Source organism: Alligator sinensis, unplaced genomic scaffold (genome assembly GCF_000455745.1).
Source record: "Alligator sinensis unplaced genomic scaffold, ASM45574v1 scaffold178_1, whole genome shotgun sequence".
NCBI classification, from domain to species: Eukaryota; Metazoa; Chordata; order Crocodylia; family Alligatoridae; genus Alligator; species Alligator sinensis.
Genome location: NW_005842031.1, coordinates 627566 through 641874, shown reverse-complemented (window position 1 = coordinate 641874; position 14309 = coordinate 627566). Strand labels below are relative to the sequence as shown.

The following is a 14309-nucleotide window of genomic DNA, read 5'->3' as shown; positions in this document are numbered from 1 at the left end:
GTGGGGGGGGGGGGGGGGGGGGGGGGCGGGGGTGCGAGCAAAAGAGAGACCAGAAGGGCAAGGTCAATTTTTTAAGTGGATTCAATGCTCGTGAAAGGATTAACCATCCTACAGACTAAAATCCTCTCTTTCCATCCATGGAACAAAGCTTCTACAATACTGTAAATGTGACTCAGCTCTATCCATGATGGACCACCTCTATACAGGATGGTTTGCCCTTGACACTCTCCTAAGATGCCATTGCCTAAAGGCAACAAACGTCTGCACAAACACATAGTGTTGTTTGCCTGGATCAAACTGAGAGATCTGGGCCTTAAAGGTCCAGCAGCTCATTTTCATAGCAGCACAAAAAATCTTATTCTTGATAAAAAAAGGTAAAAAAAAAAAATCTAATTGTAGTCTGTACATTAAAGTACAAAGAGCAGTATTAGTAAATTGACCTAAGCCAACTAGGAACAAGAAATTCCCATGCCCAGATCCCAATTCCGTAAAACACACGCACATACGTTTTGTGGAATTAGGCTAGTCAGTTAGTGGCACCACAGAACAATGGCAGAGCGAGCGCGAGGCAGAGCGAGCGCGAGCAGACAGCTCAGTTACCAGAGGCAGTATAGCTGAGCTGGCACAGCAGGGCCAATTAGCCCAGGAGGAGTGCCCTGCTAAAGTGGCCATCTTGTTTCCATACCCAAATTAGCTCATCCAAGGCTAGCTCAGGCACTGCGCTGTGCCATGTAGATGTACCCTTAATGGTCTTCCCTCACTTCAGTCTGTGTCAAAATGGGAAGATTCCCTGCAATACCTTTGTGAGAAGATAAGCATGTAACTAATGTTTTCACAATGCTTCAAAGATGAAGAGTGCTACATCCTACAAAACATCATTACCATAAATTACAGCAACTGCCGGTACAATTTTCAAAGCTCATAACAACCATTATTAATATGAGCTAGGCATCAAATGCAACTCAAGTGCCTGATTTTTCTAAAGAAAACACTTCTGCATTTAAAAAGTGTTATGCATGTAATATTTACGGTCATCCAAGGGCTTCTGTGAATTGGAAGAACCCTCTACTCAAGCACATACTCAGGCTAAGGAAGTAAAATGTAGTAAGAGATAAAGTAAATGAAACTAATCAGAGGGTGTTTCTTACATAATTTCATACCTACAAGCCATTCATTTCAATAAGGATTTTTGAGGAGTCTTTCAAAATTAATTTTTTTTTTTTTTTTTTTTGCAGGATTTTTCACGTGCCGTAAAGCCTCATTACGATGGACCTCCATGGGGCCAGAGAAGTTCATTGAATATAAAAGAGTTAGTCAATTTACTGCATCATAGTAATAAAAAAAAATGGTTCTGGAAGTAGAGTTTGTTAAAAGTACATGCTTGCTAAAATAAGGCAGTGCTGTACTTACATACTAATATACTTCTAAAAAAATCATGTTATTCAAACTGCATCACAGAGTGCTTTTCAGAGTTGAAAAATACAAGAAAGAAAAAAACACAGAACATCATAGAGCAAAAAGACAACACAGAGGCACAGAAACAAAGCGCATTTTCAGCATCAATGTGAAATCCGATGGGGAGTCAGCATGGCAGACAGGTGAAGGGCTGCTTCCACATGCCAGGAGTTGCTGGGAAGAAGGTTCTCGCACCTTTAGCAGTAAGGTGGTGTTGTGAAAGCCTTGGGCTAGATGAGGAACAGGAGCAGAAAATGGAGCAGGCAGGCACACCCCAAAGCGCAATTCTGAACTAGAGCCAGAAACGAATGGATTGCCACTGGACCAGTGGTTCAGCCTTTTTATACTTGAGGCATCCCTTGAGAGGCTCAAGGCACCCCTTGGAAAATGCCAACTTAGTTGGCACTCTTTTTTTTTTATTTTATTACTACAGAAAGAAATAATACAGCAAATCTGTTGAGAAAAACCTTGGCCAACAACAGGTCAGAATGCATTTGGCAGTAGGGAGTCCTGCCTGAAATCTCTGAGTATATCCAGTCAATCCTGTTTTCCCAACTAAGGGTGCTAACACTGCGTGGCCCTGCCGCCTCCTCAAAAGCTTCTCAAGGCCCCGCCATGCACTGCCACCTCTGGGCCAGAATCCCTGCCCTGCAGTACACCAATAAGGCCTATTATGTTATAGTTATTAAATTACAGATCTACATTACGTTCCAAAGATACAGATCATAATGTAGTACATATATATAAAGAAATACATATTTATAACTCACCTATCTATACCTATACAGAGATATCATAATGTAATACAGTAATTAAAGTAATCTATGTCTAGATATACATCTATTTCTATACTTAGATAGACGTTATATATATATTACTTGTTACATGAACTACGTTTCCCAGGACAGGGTCGGGCACCCGGCAAGACGGGGTCGCCCGGCGAATCCATGCAGCCCTGGCCCGAGGCCACCTGAAGCTGCGAAGCGCCCGCGAAGCCCTGCGGCGAGCCAGGGGCCGGCCGAGGCGCCCTCCCTCGCAGCCCTCGGGCGTCAGGGGGGATATAAAGGGGGACTCACCAAGGGGAGGGTTCCCCACGTTCACCGTGAGGCTCAGCGCCATCCCCGCGCCGCCGCCGCCGGGCCTCGGACTGACTGCGTGGTGGCGAGGAAGGCAGAGGGGCGGCGCTAGCAGACAACACCTTCCCCTTCCGGCAGGCTCCTGCCGCAGACGCTGCTGCGTCACTTCCTGGGACGATCCCCTGCAGAGGAAGGACTGCCCTCCCACTCCAGCCTCCGGGGCCGGAAGTGGGACAGGGCCGCGTCCTGCTGTCAGAGGCGTCGCGCGCTCTGGCTGCGGCTTCCGTAGCCTCCTCGCGCAGGCTGCGGTTGGTGGGGGAGGGGAGGGGATGGGCTTGCTGTTCCCTCACTGAGACCGGAGCGTGTCTCCTCACCCTCCCGTGCTACGTGAAGCCGGGAGTCGGCTTTGCGGACAGACTCGTGCCGAGTCCAGGGACGTTGTGGCGGGAGCAGCTGTGACGTGTTTCTGCCCCACCCTCTCCGCTAACGCGCCCGTGTTCTGAGGCTTAGACTGCGAGGGGGTGTCACGTGCCCGGCTCCGAACGTGCCCCCGCGCCCGCGTGTGGGGGGCGGCGGCGGCCCTGCGTTAGCTCCGCGCAGCTACCAGTATGGGGCGGAGCCGGGGCTGATGTGTGAGATACTTCTACGCACCTGTGTATGTATATATATCTCTGATACATATATATGTGTATGGTGTGGGTGGGTGTGTATGGGTGTATATATGTATACAAACAACACATACCCGTGTGTGTGTGTGTGTGTATACACACCCCCCCCATGTAGCACACACGTACCATATATATCCATACACACTATACATACCATACACATACATGTGTCATATAGACATACACACAAACACCTGGGTACCACACACACGTATCATATATATAGATATCTATCTATATGAAATGTGTGCATGTAATGACGGTGTTTGTGTGCGATGTGCATGTATATATGATACGTATATATGTGTGGGGGGGGTGTATGACATGTATACGCATAGATGTATAATTAAAGAGCTCACTTGTGATGGTTCACACTGCTATTTACTAGTAGGTTTAACCAGGAAAGCTTATGACCTCAGCAATGTCAGTCGCTGGGTCTGTATTTGCTTTGCTGCCACATGGCATCTTTGAAAAAGGAGGCTTTTTGCTTTGCACAGTAGGTCTACCAGTGAAGCGAGCTAACCAGTAGAAATAAAATGCAGTTGGTATTTACATATAATAGGTTAACTTTAATGCTTCTGGTATTGGACTGGGCTGTACAGTTCACAAAGATAGATATACACACCCGGACATTTTTTGCAGTGCACCTCACTACTTCTTGTGATAGTTACGAAATACAGTGTTAGCAGTTTTTACTGGGGACAGGCTCAAGTTCACATTGTTGCAAGCCAAGGACAACGCAGTGTCAGTCTACCTTCCTGTCCCTTACCATTGTTACTATAAGACCCACTGCACTAGCCCAGCAACTCTCAAACTGGTTCACTACTTCCTAAAGTTGACTAGTTACACACACTCTTTGTTTCTAACAGCTAATTTATAATTAATAGTTTCTTAATGTTCTGCATAAAAGCAATGACTGCAGTAGCCATAAATAGAAAGTGATTGCTCATGGGATGGAAGCTGATCCATGCAATTGTTGCAGGGGGTCAGAGTGTTCATTTGTGGATACCTACCAACCACTATTTAGGTATGATTTACATGGAGAAAAATTTTGAAAACTGCTGAATATATAATGTGTTCCAGATGAAGTGGTCAAGGTGTATGTTGACTTTAAAATGCCTATACATTTTTCCATGTGAAAAGGAGTTAATTGTTAAATACTATTTTGTATAGTTTATAGTTTTTTTTCCCCTGCATCTTGTTGACACATTTTGGATGTAAATGCTAGGATGTACATACCCAAGAATGAGAAGAGACTTGAGGATTATATTGTAAAATGGTTAGTAACAAGATTATATTTGTTTGAGCAGTCTGTGTTTGGTCTGAGAAGCTGGAACACGATGACATAAGCTAAATATGTCTTCTGCACACACTATTCTATCTGTTTGTCACCTGAAAGGAAGTGGAGAGAGGGTTAAGTAAGCGCATGCAACCAGGGCCATCCTTAGCGGGGCACGAATCAGGGCGACCACCCCAGGCCCCGTGCTTTGCGGGGCCCTGTGAACAGTATTGTACAGGTCCCACTGTGGCTGCCAGCTCCGTGCTCCACTCACGCCCCCCCGGCTCCGCACAGGCTGATATGCCCTGGGCCCTGCACACCCCTAGGGATGGCTCTACATGCAATATTAATTCATCCTAATCTCTGAAAGGCAAGGATTGCTTGACAGTTTTGTGATAGAGGGGAAAATATCTGATCTTCTAATGCTGTAAGAGCAAGTTGTATTCACTAGGGAAAGGGGACTCTTGTATGAGACTTCTGAAAGTCTTGATCCTCGTGAAACTTGTATACAGCCAAAACATCAGTCTACTTATATCTCCATGTTAGGATGTTCCAGCTAGCAGCTGAGTGCAGCCAGGAAATATGCTGAACTTAAGCACAAGCAGCTTTAGGGACAATCAAAAGCAGGACTGGAGTAACTCCAGTAGAGTTACAGTGATATAAAAATGAAGTGGGGGGAGAATTGCACCCAATAAATTTAAATGCATCTCTTAAAATGTAGAATTCTTAATTATTTAGTTTTGTATGTTGAAATCAGAAATAACAAGGGTTTCAGTTGAACAGATTTTTGCCCATACTTTAGTTATAGTGGTGGTTTTGTTTCAGTACAGGTAAGATGCCTCCCCTAGCAGTGTGAACAATTCACTCTTAAAATCACAGCAGAATCTCCCAAGTTGACCTTAATCTTCTTAAATTGTAAAATCTGAGACCCTTCCCCACTTGGTCCAGGCTCTCAGAGCAAAGGTGGCCTGCCTTACCAGGCCTCACAGAGCATCCATCTGGGTGGAAAGATTTATTGCACATCTTACCTTGCATCTTTTTCTTGTGACTGTTTCTAGGTAGAGTATACACTCCCATTTCTCAACTTGCTGTTGCTGCATCCAGCCTCCTCCAGAGATGTCCCTTAGCTCCTTGCCTACATGCTGTGGTTTTCCCCAAAGAGTTTACTCACAAGGATCCTCATGATAAATAGCCAATACGACAGTGGCCTGGAAACTGCTAATGAAGATCCTAATTACCTCCTCAAGCTGCAACCTAGCAGCCAGGTAAAGACAGCTGCTGTAAAAGACTACACAGCTCAGGCAGAAGGTGGAGAAGCTTCTAAGAGGAGCCCTAGTAGATCATGAGAAGAAAAGTAGGAAGCAGTGAGAAAGGAAAAGACCAATCATTTGCTGTTTAACACAGGCACCTTGGCCTGAAACCTAGAGAAGAAGTATCAGCCTCAGTTTTCCAACTTTCCCTTCAGAAAGGGAAAGATAACCATGAGAAAGTGATGAAAGACTTGTGAGCCCAGGCTGTGAAGAGGACCAATTTGGACTTCTGAGGTAGGGGCAAGGAGTCAGAAGTTTCTGTTACCTTAAAAGTGTTGAACCCCTAAATCAGTGGTTCTCAACCTTTTAGACCAAAGATGCCCCCTCAGGAAAAGCCAGCCCCTAGGTTTCACTTAGTTTTGACTATGGAAAAAATAGCGCTTCTTCAGAGACCACAAAAGGTCAGGATATGGGTTTTTGATGCTATGGATTCCTATGTAAAATCTCCAGGTTTATCTTGTGTGTCATGTGTAGGTAGTGTTTGTACACATAACAGTTAATATTGTGCAGCCCAGCTAGGCAAACTTTAAAGGAACTCCCAGCACCCTGTCATAAATGATATAGAAGAGTCAGTCTTACCAAACCTTACCACAGAGAGGCACCATAAACACTGGCAGCTAGGGCTGTGCAAAATTTCGCCAGGTGTTCTGTTTCAAAGCTGTTTTGATGTGTTTCAAGCTCGAAACAGCGGAATTGAAACAAAACAAATGTCAGCTTCAAAATGAAACAAGGGCACTTGAAACATTTCGAAAGTTTTGAAACGTTTCGAGTTTCAAAGCCAGGCTTACTTGGCTTCAGCGCTGGTCCCAGCTGGCAGCAGCAACCTCCTGTCATCCAGTGCAGATCCAGGGGCTGTACCCCCCAGGAGCATTCTGGCACATCCCCCAGCCCAGGAGGCTGCTCCTGCTGCCTGAGGCCAGCGGCAGCACCAATCTTTCTGGCGTTGCGTGTGGGCTGCAGGGGCTCTGCCAGACTCCTCCCCAGGGGTGCAGGCCCTCAATCTGCCTGCCGGATCACAGGAGGCTGCTCCTGCCGCCTGGGACTGGCACTGGGCATAGCCCGCAGCCAGTGCTGGGAAGACTGGTGCTGGCCTCAGGTGGCAGGAGCAGCCTCCTGTGATCCAGCAGGCAGATTGGGGGCCTGCGCCCCCAGGAGGAGTCCAGTGCAGCCCCGCAGCCCTCCTGCAGGTGCAGGCTCCCAGATCTGCCTGCTGGATGACAGGAGGCTGCCGCTGCCAGCAAGTGACATTTTTGCTTGTCAACATCTTGAGGTGCAGTTTCCCAGAAACCTCTATATCTATCTCCTTGAAACTTAGCAGGTTTCATGCCCTCAGAAGGGGCTACCATCCCTGCAAGTTTCAGATGAATCAGGCAAAAATGACAGTTATAGGCAGCTTTGTGCTCCCTCGTTATAGCCAATGGGCAAAACGTTGAAACAGTTTCAACGAAACAAAATGGAACAGCGCTTTCAAAATGAAATGAACTTGAAATGAAACACTGTTTTATCAAAACGGAAGTCGAAGTGGAATGGTGCTGTTTTGCACGGCCTTCCTGGTGGCCTCTTTTTTTTTTTTTTGTGGTGTATGTCTTTTGAGGGAGGGGTTGCTCTTGGAACAAGAGTTTGAGTTTCCTCTCTGCTGCCAGTGTGATGTGCCAGGTGGCCATGGTGTTTAAAGAACAGGTTCTGAGTAAGTGCATCATACACAAGACCCTCCCCGTGTTGTCCTTCCCCCTCACCTTTAACAGAACTGACATCTTACTCCTTTATTGAGCACCACAACAATGTTACTGGGTTTGGGTTGGACATTGTTCAGTATTGCTTCTTTTTAGGGGAAAGTATGGGGCCAAGGCAGCTAGTCTCTTTCATGAAGGACTTGTCCTGAGAGCTCTGATGGCCAACTAAGTAAACATGTTTTCTGACAGTTTATTTGGCTTATATTGCTATGCAAATATGCAAGCAATATTATGTGGTTAAAACATGGCACATTTATGATCTCATACTGTTCCACTGGACAAATTTTAACAGAAACAAGGTGAATTATATTCATTACAAATACTTGTCACATGTTAGACTTCCTATAATTTTTCTCTTTTCATTTATTTTATAAATTATGTGTTATAGGGCTTATGAGACTCTAGGGTTTGTTAAAGAACTTGTGAAACAATCTCTGCCCTAATGCCTTCATCAGGGTTCGAATTATGGAGAAGTTTGGGAGGGCTGAGTTCCCCCATAAGAAATGAGAGCCTTCCCTCCTCCCCTACCCCCATGGGCCAGTCAGCACCCCTTTCCCCCCACCCCATAAGAGCCCGGAGCCCATGTGCCACCACGTACAGCCCCCATGCCTTTCTAAGTAGCCCAGGTGGTAGCAGCTCCTTCTAGCTGCCGCCACTGCTGGCCCCAGCCCTGCGGTACTGGCAGGGACCCGTGAGCACAGCTCCAACCCCAGCCAATTTTTTTGCAGACCTCCCAGGAGTTGAAGTGTAATTCAAACCCTGGCCTTTATTTTCATATCTGTCAAAGGGGGATATATTGTACACCAGCTTCACAAAGTGTTTACGTTACATTTAATGTTCAAAGGTCCTCAAATAACAGTTGCCAGAGAAGTACAATTTCTCTTCCCTGTATGAAGGAAGACAGTGCATTCAAAAATGTTGCTTCCCACTGTTTCAGTACCAGTTACTCCTAAATGCTCATTGCAAGTTGTACTTAAAAAAATAAATCCGTTTTACATCCCTTGTGGGGACAGGCTTGTGGCTACAGGGGCAGCCATGACACCTCCTAGTGGCCTTACCGCTCCTGCTTGGCTCAAATTCTAATGCCACGCTCCTTAAATTACTTGCTGTGCCATGCCTTGTTCTTAAATATTATAGGTGGACTCAGGGATGCTGCCAACAGGCCTTAGAGTGAGCCCTAAGCCCAATAAATTCACACTGGGCCTCTCCTGAGACCCCACTAGCCTCGATCCAACCCTCAGGCTTGGCAAGTCCCTCTCAGCCTGACTAGGGCCTTGTAGGGCACCAAGAGCCTTAAGGGCAGTTTGCGCAGCTCCTACACCTCCCCTATACTGCACCACAAGTCTTGCAGATATTCTCTGTTGTTGATGTAACTATTTATACACTTGGCCCCCTTGGTCCCACACAAAGCCCTCCTCTGGGCTCTTGGGACCTGGTCCCACACACAGGGCCCTCTCTGGGCTCTCAGGCCCTCTAGTCTGGCTTGGCCTGTTCTGGGCTCATGGACCCTCTAGCCCAGCTCCTTTCCCCAGGCTCTTGGACCTCCTGGTTTGGGTCTCAGCTTTTTCCAGACTCCTGGGCTCTTCACTGGGCCCTACACTCAGTCTGAGGGCTCCTGGGTTACTGGTTCTCTAAATAGGTCTTTAGCCTGCCCCAGCAGGGCTCAAGGCTAAACTACAGGTCTAACTCAAGTGATTAAGCAATATCACTACCCTCCAGCAGACATCTCATGCCCTCTAGCGGTTTACCATAAACAAAGTCCACTTGCCTGTAAACCCAGTCTTCTGCAGTCCAAGGAACTTGCCTCTGTTCCCAGGCCTGCAGAGTTGTTCAGCCCAAACTCCAGGTCCCTTCAGGAGCCCTACAGCCAGGAGCACCTCACTTCTTAGTTGCTGGGGAGGTACTTCCTTGCTAGTGCAGGCTCTGGGCTTATATAGCTCCAGCCTGAGCCCTCTTCCAGTCAGGTGAGCCCCTCAGTTCCCCTTTGCCATCTGCAAGCCGTCCTTCAAGCTGCTTGCTCTCTTCAAGGAGCAGGCACATCCCAGGGCCCTGCTACAATCCCCTCCCTTGCAACTGCAGCATATATCACACATCCGTTAAGAATTTTGGCAAGAGCCTAAAACCAGACAACATGCCTTTGATTTGGCATTGTCAGGATTATTAACTTCCCAATAAATATGACCACATCAGCTTCCCGAAAGTCACCTGTGGAAAGTCTTTCAAAACATTGTAATACTAACTTCTGCACAGGTTCTGTTCAGCATCACCTAAAGGCCCTGCTGTAGCTTTGCTAGCCAGTGTTGATGAAAGGATCCGTATAGAAATACAACATCAGTAGCTGGAGACATTGTGTCTGTAGGGGCCTGAATGCCTCAGAGAATACTTTGTAAACCTGGCAACTCTGAGCTTGACTTTATCTCTTGTTTCAGTAGACTGGTTCTTCTGATTTTTCACCTGATTTCCTGTTGTACTTCTCTTAACTTGACACACTGTAAATCATCAACATAACAGGCTGAGACTTCAATGGATTTATTAGCTGTCTCTTACGCATGCAGGTCATATGTATCTAATCCTTTTTGGAATTCTGTGGGCTCAACATTTTCTTGTGGCAATGAGTTCCACAGGAAATGCCACATTATATACATGGGATTCCTCTGAATGTACCTTAGGTCTTAAGAAGGGCCCACTTTACCTTTTGTTTCCCTATTTTGTACCTACATTTCTTCATCTATACAGTGGAAATCATAATACCCGTCATAGTAAATATTATGAAGGTACTGATGGAAGGAACTATGTTAAAGCTAAGTGCTGGTATCATTGCATCCCATGTTATTTTTGTCCAGTCACTTCATAGAGAAATACTTGTGTGCTTCATTTTCATCACCTGTCTCTAAATGATCTGTTTCTGCTGCAAAACGGTTTAAAATACATTTCCTTATGTTAAGGTTTTTCATAGAAGGAACTATCCTCTCAGTGCACAAATGTTTATAATACTCATTTTAATCCCTATAGTATTTAACCATGAAAATTCTTTCAACCTCAAGATTATTTTATAATACTGTATTTACTTGAATCTAAGATGACCCTGCATTTAAGATGACCCTCCCCCAATAATTAATTCTATACATGGGGAATTTACACATTTGCTCTAATTGTCCATGTGTAGAATCGAATTATGGGAGGGTGATCTTTAATTCATACCCCACACCACTGCAGGGGAGCAGGCATGTAGTATGGGGAAGTCAGGCAGTCTCTATCCCCCACTTTGCCCCTTTTCCTCAGCTTCCCCTACTGCCCTCCTCCTATAGCTTTAGTTCCTCCTCTTCCCCCTCCCCCAGCTTCTGCTCCCCACTTCCCATCCCCCCATTCCCCTTCAGCTACCACTGCTACAGGGCCAGGCTGGGGCTGTTGTCAGTGCCCCAGGTTGCAGTGTAGATTAAGCTTTTTGGAGTACAGCAGTGGTAAGTGGGGGCAGGCAGGGCAGCAGAGGCTATGTTTGGGGTGAGCGGGGGAAGACCGTGGGTTGCAGAGGCAGCAGGTAGGGGGTGGAAGCCCGCAGGCCTTAAGATGAGGGGCTTTTTCCCCCGCCCATGTTAAATGGGGGGGACCTCATCTTAGAATTGAGTAAATACAGTAGCATCCTTCTGTTTAAATTGTCAAGGAACTTTAACATTGTTATATAGCTGCAACTTAGCAGGCATCCCAGTACAGGAAGTGTCTTGGTCAGTGGAAGGAGGTTGGGAATTAACTAACAATTGTCTCATAAAGATGCCTCTATCATTTCTAATGGGGTATATTTCTTATGCAAAAGTGGTGGCAATAGGTTCAGAAGAGCCTCAAAATCATATTATGCTGTTGTGATTGGCACTTATTAGACAATTAAAAAACAATGGGTACTGAGATTTTCAACAGGGTGCTGCAGCACCATGGAGTGCCATGCGATCTTTTTAAGTTGATCATGGTTGATCTGCTGCTCTGCTTTCTGCTTCATGCCCTATTTGCCACTGTGGCACCTGTCCCTCCCTAATCTCCCATGTTCCAAGCACACAGGGTGCCCATGAACTTTGTGTCACAAGCTGGTTACCTCTGATCTACACTATACAGTGCAAAGTAGTGTTGAGATGCCCAAGATGCCTCTAACTCTCAGCAAGGTAACATAGTTCTTGGAGATCTATGCTAATATGTCAATATTATTTCCAGAACTTGAGCTTCGTACAATGTAGACATATCCAATATAATTTATGTACCAAACTGAAATCTGTCTAAAGTAGGTATTTTAAGAACTAGCTAAAAGATAGTACCTTTTCGTATAATAAATAGAAGCCCTTACATACAAGAGATTTTTAAAAAATTAGGCAAATAAAATAAAATATTGTAATATGAAAAAATCCTGAAGAGGTGGCTGGGAATGCATAAGTAGAATAAGTTCCATGCCCTAAGCACTGTCATGTTTTTGAAAAGTTACATGTTGAATTCTGACTAGAAATGAATATATGCACAGAAAGTCTTAAGAGCTACAATTATGAACCCCACTTTATCAACCTCCTGGATACTAAAAATTATGGACTAAATATAGACATTGGATTTATGACACATTATAACCTGCCTGACATCTGACTCCCCAGGTATCTCTCCACTTTCACCCCGCTTCTCTCTCTTCTCCCCCTCCCCTCCCCCCTGTCTCTCACCTATTGACTCCTCAATTTACATTTTCCCTGACTCCCTGTCTTGTATGCATACGAGCCCAGCCGCTGGCTGCTTTACTTTTCATTCCATCCAGAAAGAGCACACACCAACTGCTGAAACTTCCTTAGCCTGACAAAGGGTTTTTGAACCCAAAAGCTTGCTTAATAATTATTTTCCAACTATTTGGGTTGGTCTAATAAAAGATATCAGATTCACCCAAGGAACCTTGTCTGCCTAAGAGCTACAGTGGAATGCACACATCTTGGTTTTGCTCGATATACAAAACAAACTGCAAAATCATATTATTTCATTGTAAATATATATAAACAATATAGCACTGTATATGATCCAACCACGAAGGTGGACACAATTAATTGAATCTTTGTGCTCATCAAGTAGACATCAATGGTGCAATGTCTAGTTGGGAGGAGGTATCAATTACCTGGGTCCCAGGAGGTATCAAGTACCAAGGGTTCCCCAGGGTCTGTCCTGGGTCCAGGATTCTTTAATACCTTCATTAATGATTTGGATGATGGGATTGAGTGCACACTTAGCAAATATGCAAATGACACCTAATTGGGTGGCGTTGCAGACACTCTGGAGGGTAGGGCTAGAACCTGTAGAGTCCTGTACCTGGGACAGAATAATCGCATGTATAAATGCAGACTAGGAAATGACTAGATCTGGCAGTTACAAGAGACCATAAGGGAAATATAAGCCAATAGTATGCTCTTGTTGCAAAACAACCCCAGCAGCATACTGGGTTGTATTTACAGGAGCATCACTTGCGAATCAAGTGAAGTGATTCTTCTACTTTATTTGGCCCTGGTGAAGTCTCACTTGGAATATTGTATGCAGTCTTGAGCCCCACACTTCAACAGTCTGGAAAGAATCTAGCACAGAGTAGCAAAAATGTTTAAAGGTCTGAGAGCCCAGACTTACGAGTAAAGGCTGAAAGAGACAGGGTTTATTTAGTCTGGAGAAGAGAAGACTGAGGGGGATTTGGTAACAATACTCAAATACCTGAAGGACAGTTATAGGGAGGAAGGAGATGGGCTTTTTCTGTGCCCACAGGGGACAGGACTACGAGCAACAGACAAGCTTCAGCAAAGGAAATTTAGGTTAGAAATTAGGAGGAAAATAATGAGGGTGGCCAAGCAGTGGAACAGGCTACCTAGAGAAATTGTGGAATCTATCCTTGGAAGTTTTCAAGAGCAAGTTAGGCACACTTGGCTGGAATGGCTTAGTCAAGACTGCTTCTGCCTTGAGCAAGGGGCTGGCCAAGATGACCTTGTGATGTCCTTTCTAGCCCTACTTTCCTATATTCATAAAGAGGAAACTTCTGCACAAAGAAACTGCTTCAATACAGTCTACCTGTCATACAAACCATATTACTTATAAAACCTTCACAAAAGCTAGACAATGATAAAACAAGCAGCAAAAATACACATTAATATGATTCAGTAACTTTACAAAACCAACACCATCACAAATCTCTGATTACAAAAGGGAAAGGGTCACATTTAAGAATCAGTAACAGTAACTTTATTATAAACAATTTGATCAACCAAAACAAATTATTTATTACCCATACATAAACTTAATTAAGTACTGCTGCCTACATACAACAAAAAGTTGTTGAGCAAACTCAGGTTAACTGAGATATGGTTACAGGTTTGTATCTTAAATTAAGAAAATAGATTTGAACTGTGACATTATGCAATACAGTATAACTGCAATAAATGTAGTCCCACAAATACAGATTTTCTTAGATACCTTGCTTACAAAGAATAGGGAAAACATCTACAGTCCATATTGAAAAACTAGCATTGCTATTACTTTGTCTAGTGAATATGCCACTGAACAATCTAACTTAGCAAGATATCCATATATTTTGTGCACTAATTTCTACAACAAATTACTGATCAAAGTATCTAAATGAATCTAGCCTCAGATTTCATAAAACAATTTTTCAGTCTCATTTATCCATTTTTCCCCAAACAGCCAAATGAAAGATACTTTTCTGCCTTAAGGCACGAGAGCTTGTTTAACACTGTCAGGAACACGACTAGCATAATAGTCAAAGTTTCTCAAGGTAGCAA

The 14309-nt window shown here is 44.6% G+C and overlaps 2 protein-coding genes across 6 annotated transcripts in view; both read right to left on the bottom strand.

Annotated features, from left to right (window-relative positions):
• EPRS (glutamyl-prolyl-tRNA synthetase) overlaps positions 1–2708 on the bottom strand; it is a 55654-nt gene extending 52946 nt beyond the window's left edge. For all 4 annotated transcript variants that reach the window (XM_014519323.2, XM_025202567.1, XM_014519324.2 and 1 more), the window contains exon 1: positions 2532–2708. In XM_014519323.2, coding sequence (XP_014374809.1) covers positions 2532–2574 — 43 coding nt within the window. In that variant the 5' untranslated portion in view covers positions 2575–2708. The remainder of the gene's footprint in view (positions 1–2531) is intronic.
• An 11021-nt stretch (positions 2709–13729) lies between these two features.
• BPNT1 (3'(2'), 5'-bisphosphate nucleotidase 1) overlaps positions 13730–14309 on the bottom strand; it is a 27103-nt gene continuing 26523 nt past the window's right edge. For both annotated transcript variants that reach the window (XM_025202573.1, XM_006022343.2), the window contains one exon: positions 13730–14309. This exon is cut by the window's right edge and continues 100 nt beyond it. In XM_025202573.1, coding sequence (XP_025058358.1) covers positions 14288–14309 — 22 coding nt within the window. In that variant the 3' untranslated portion in view covers positions 13730–14287.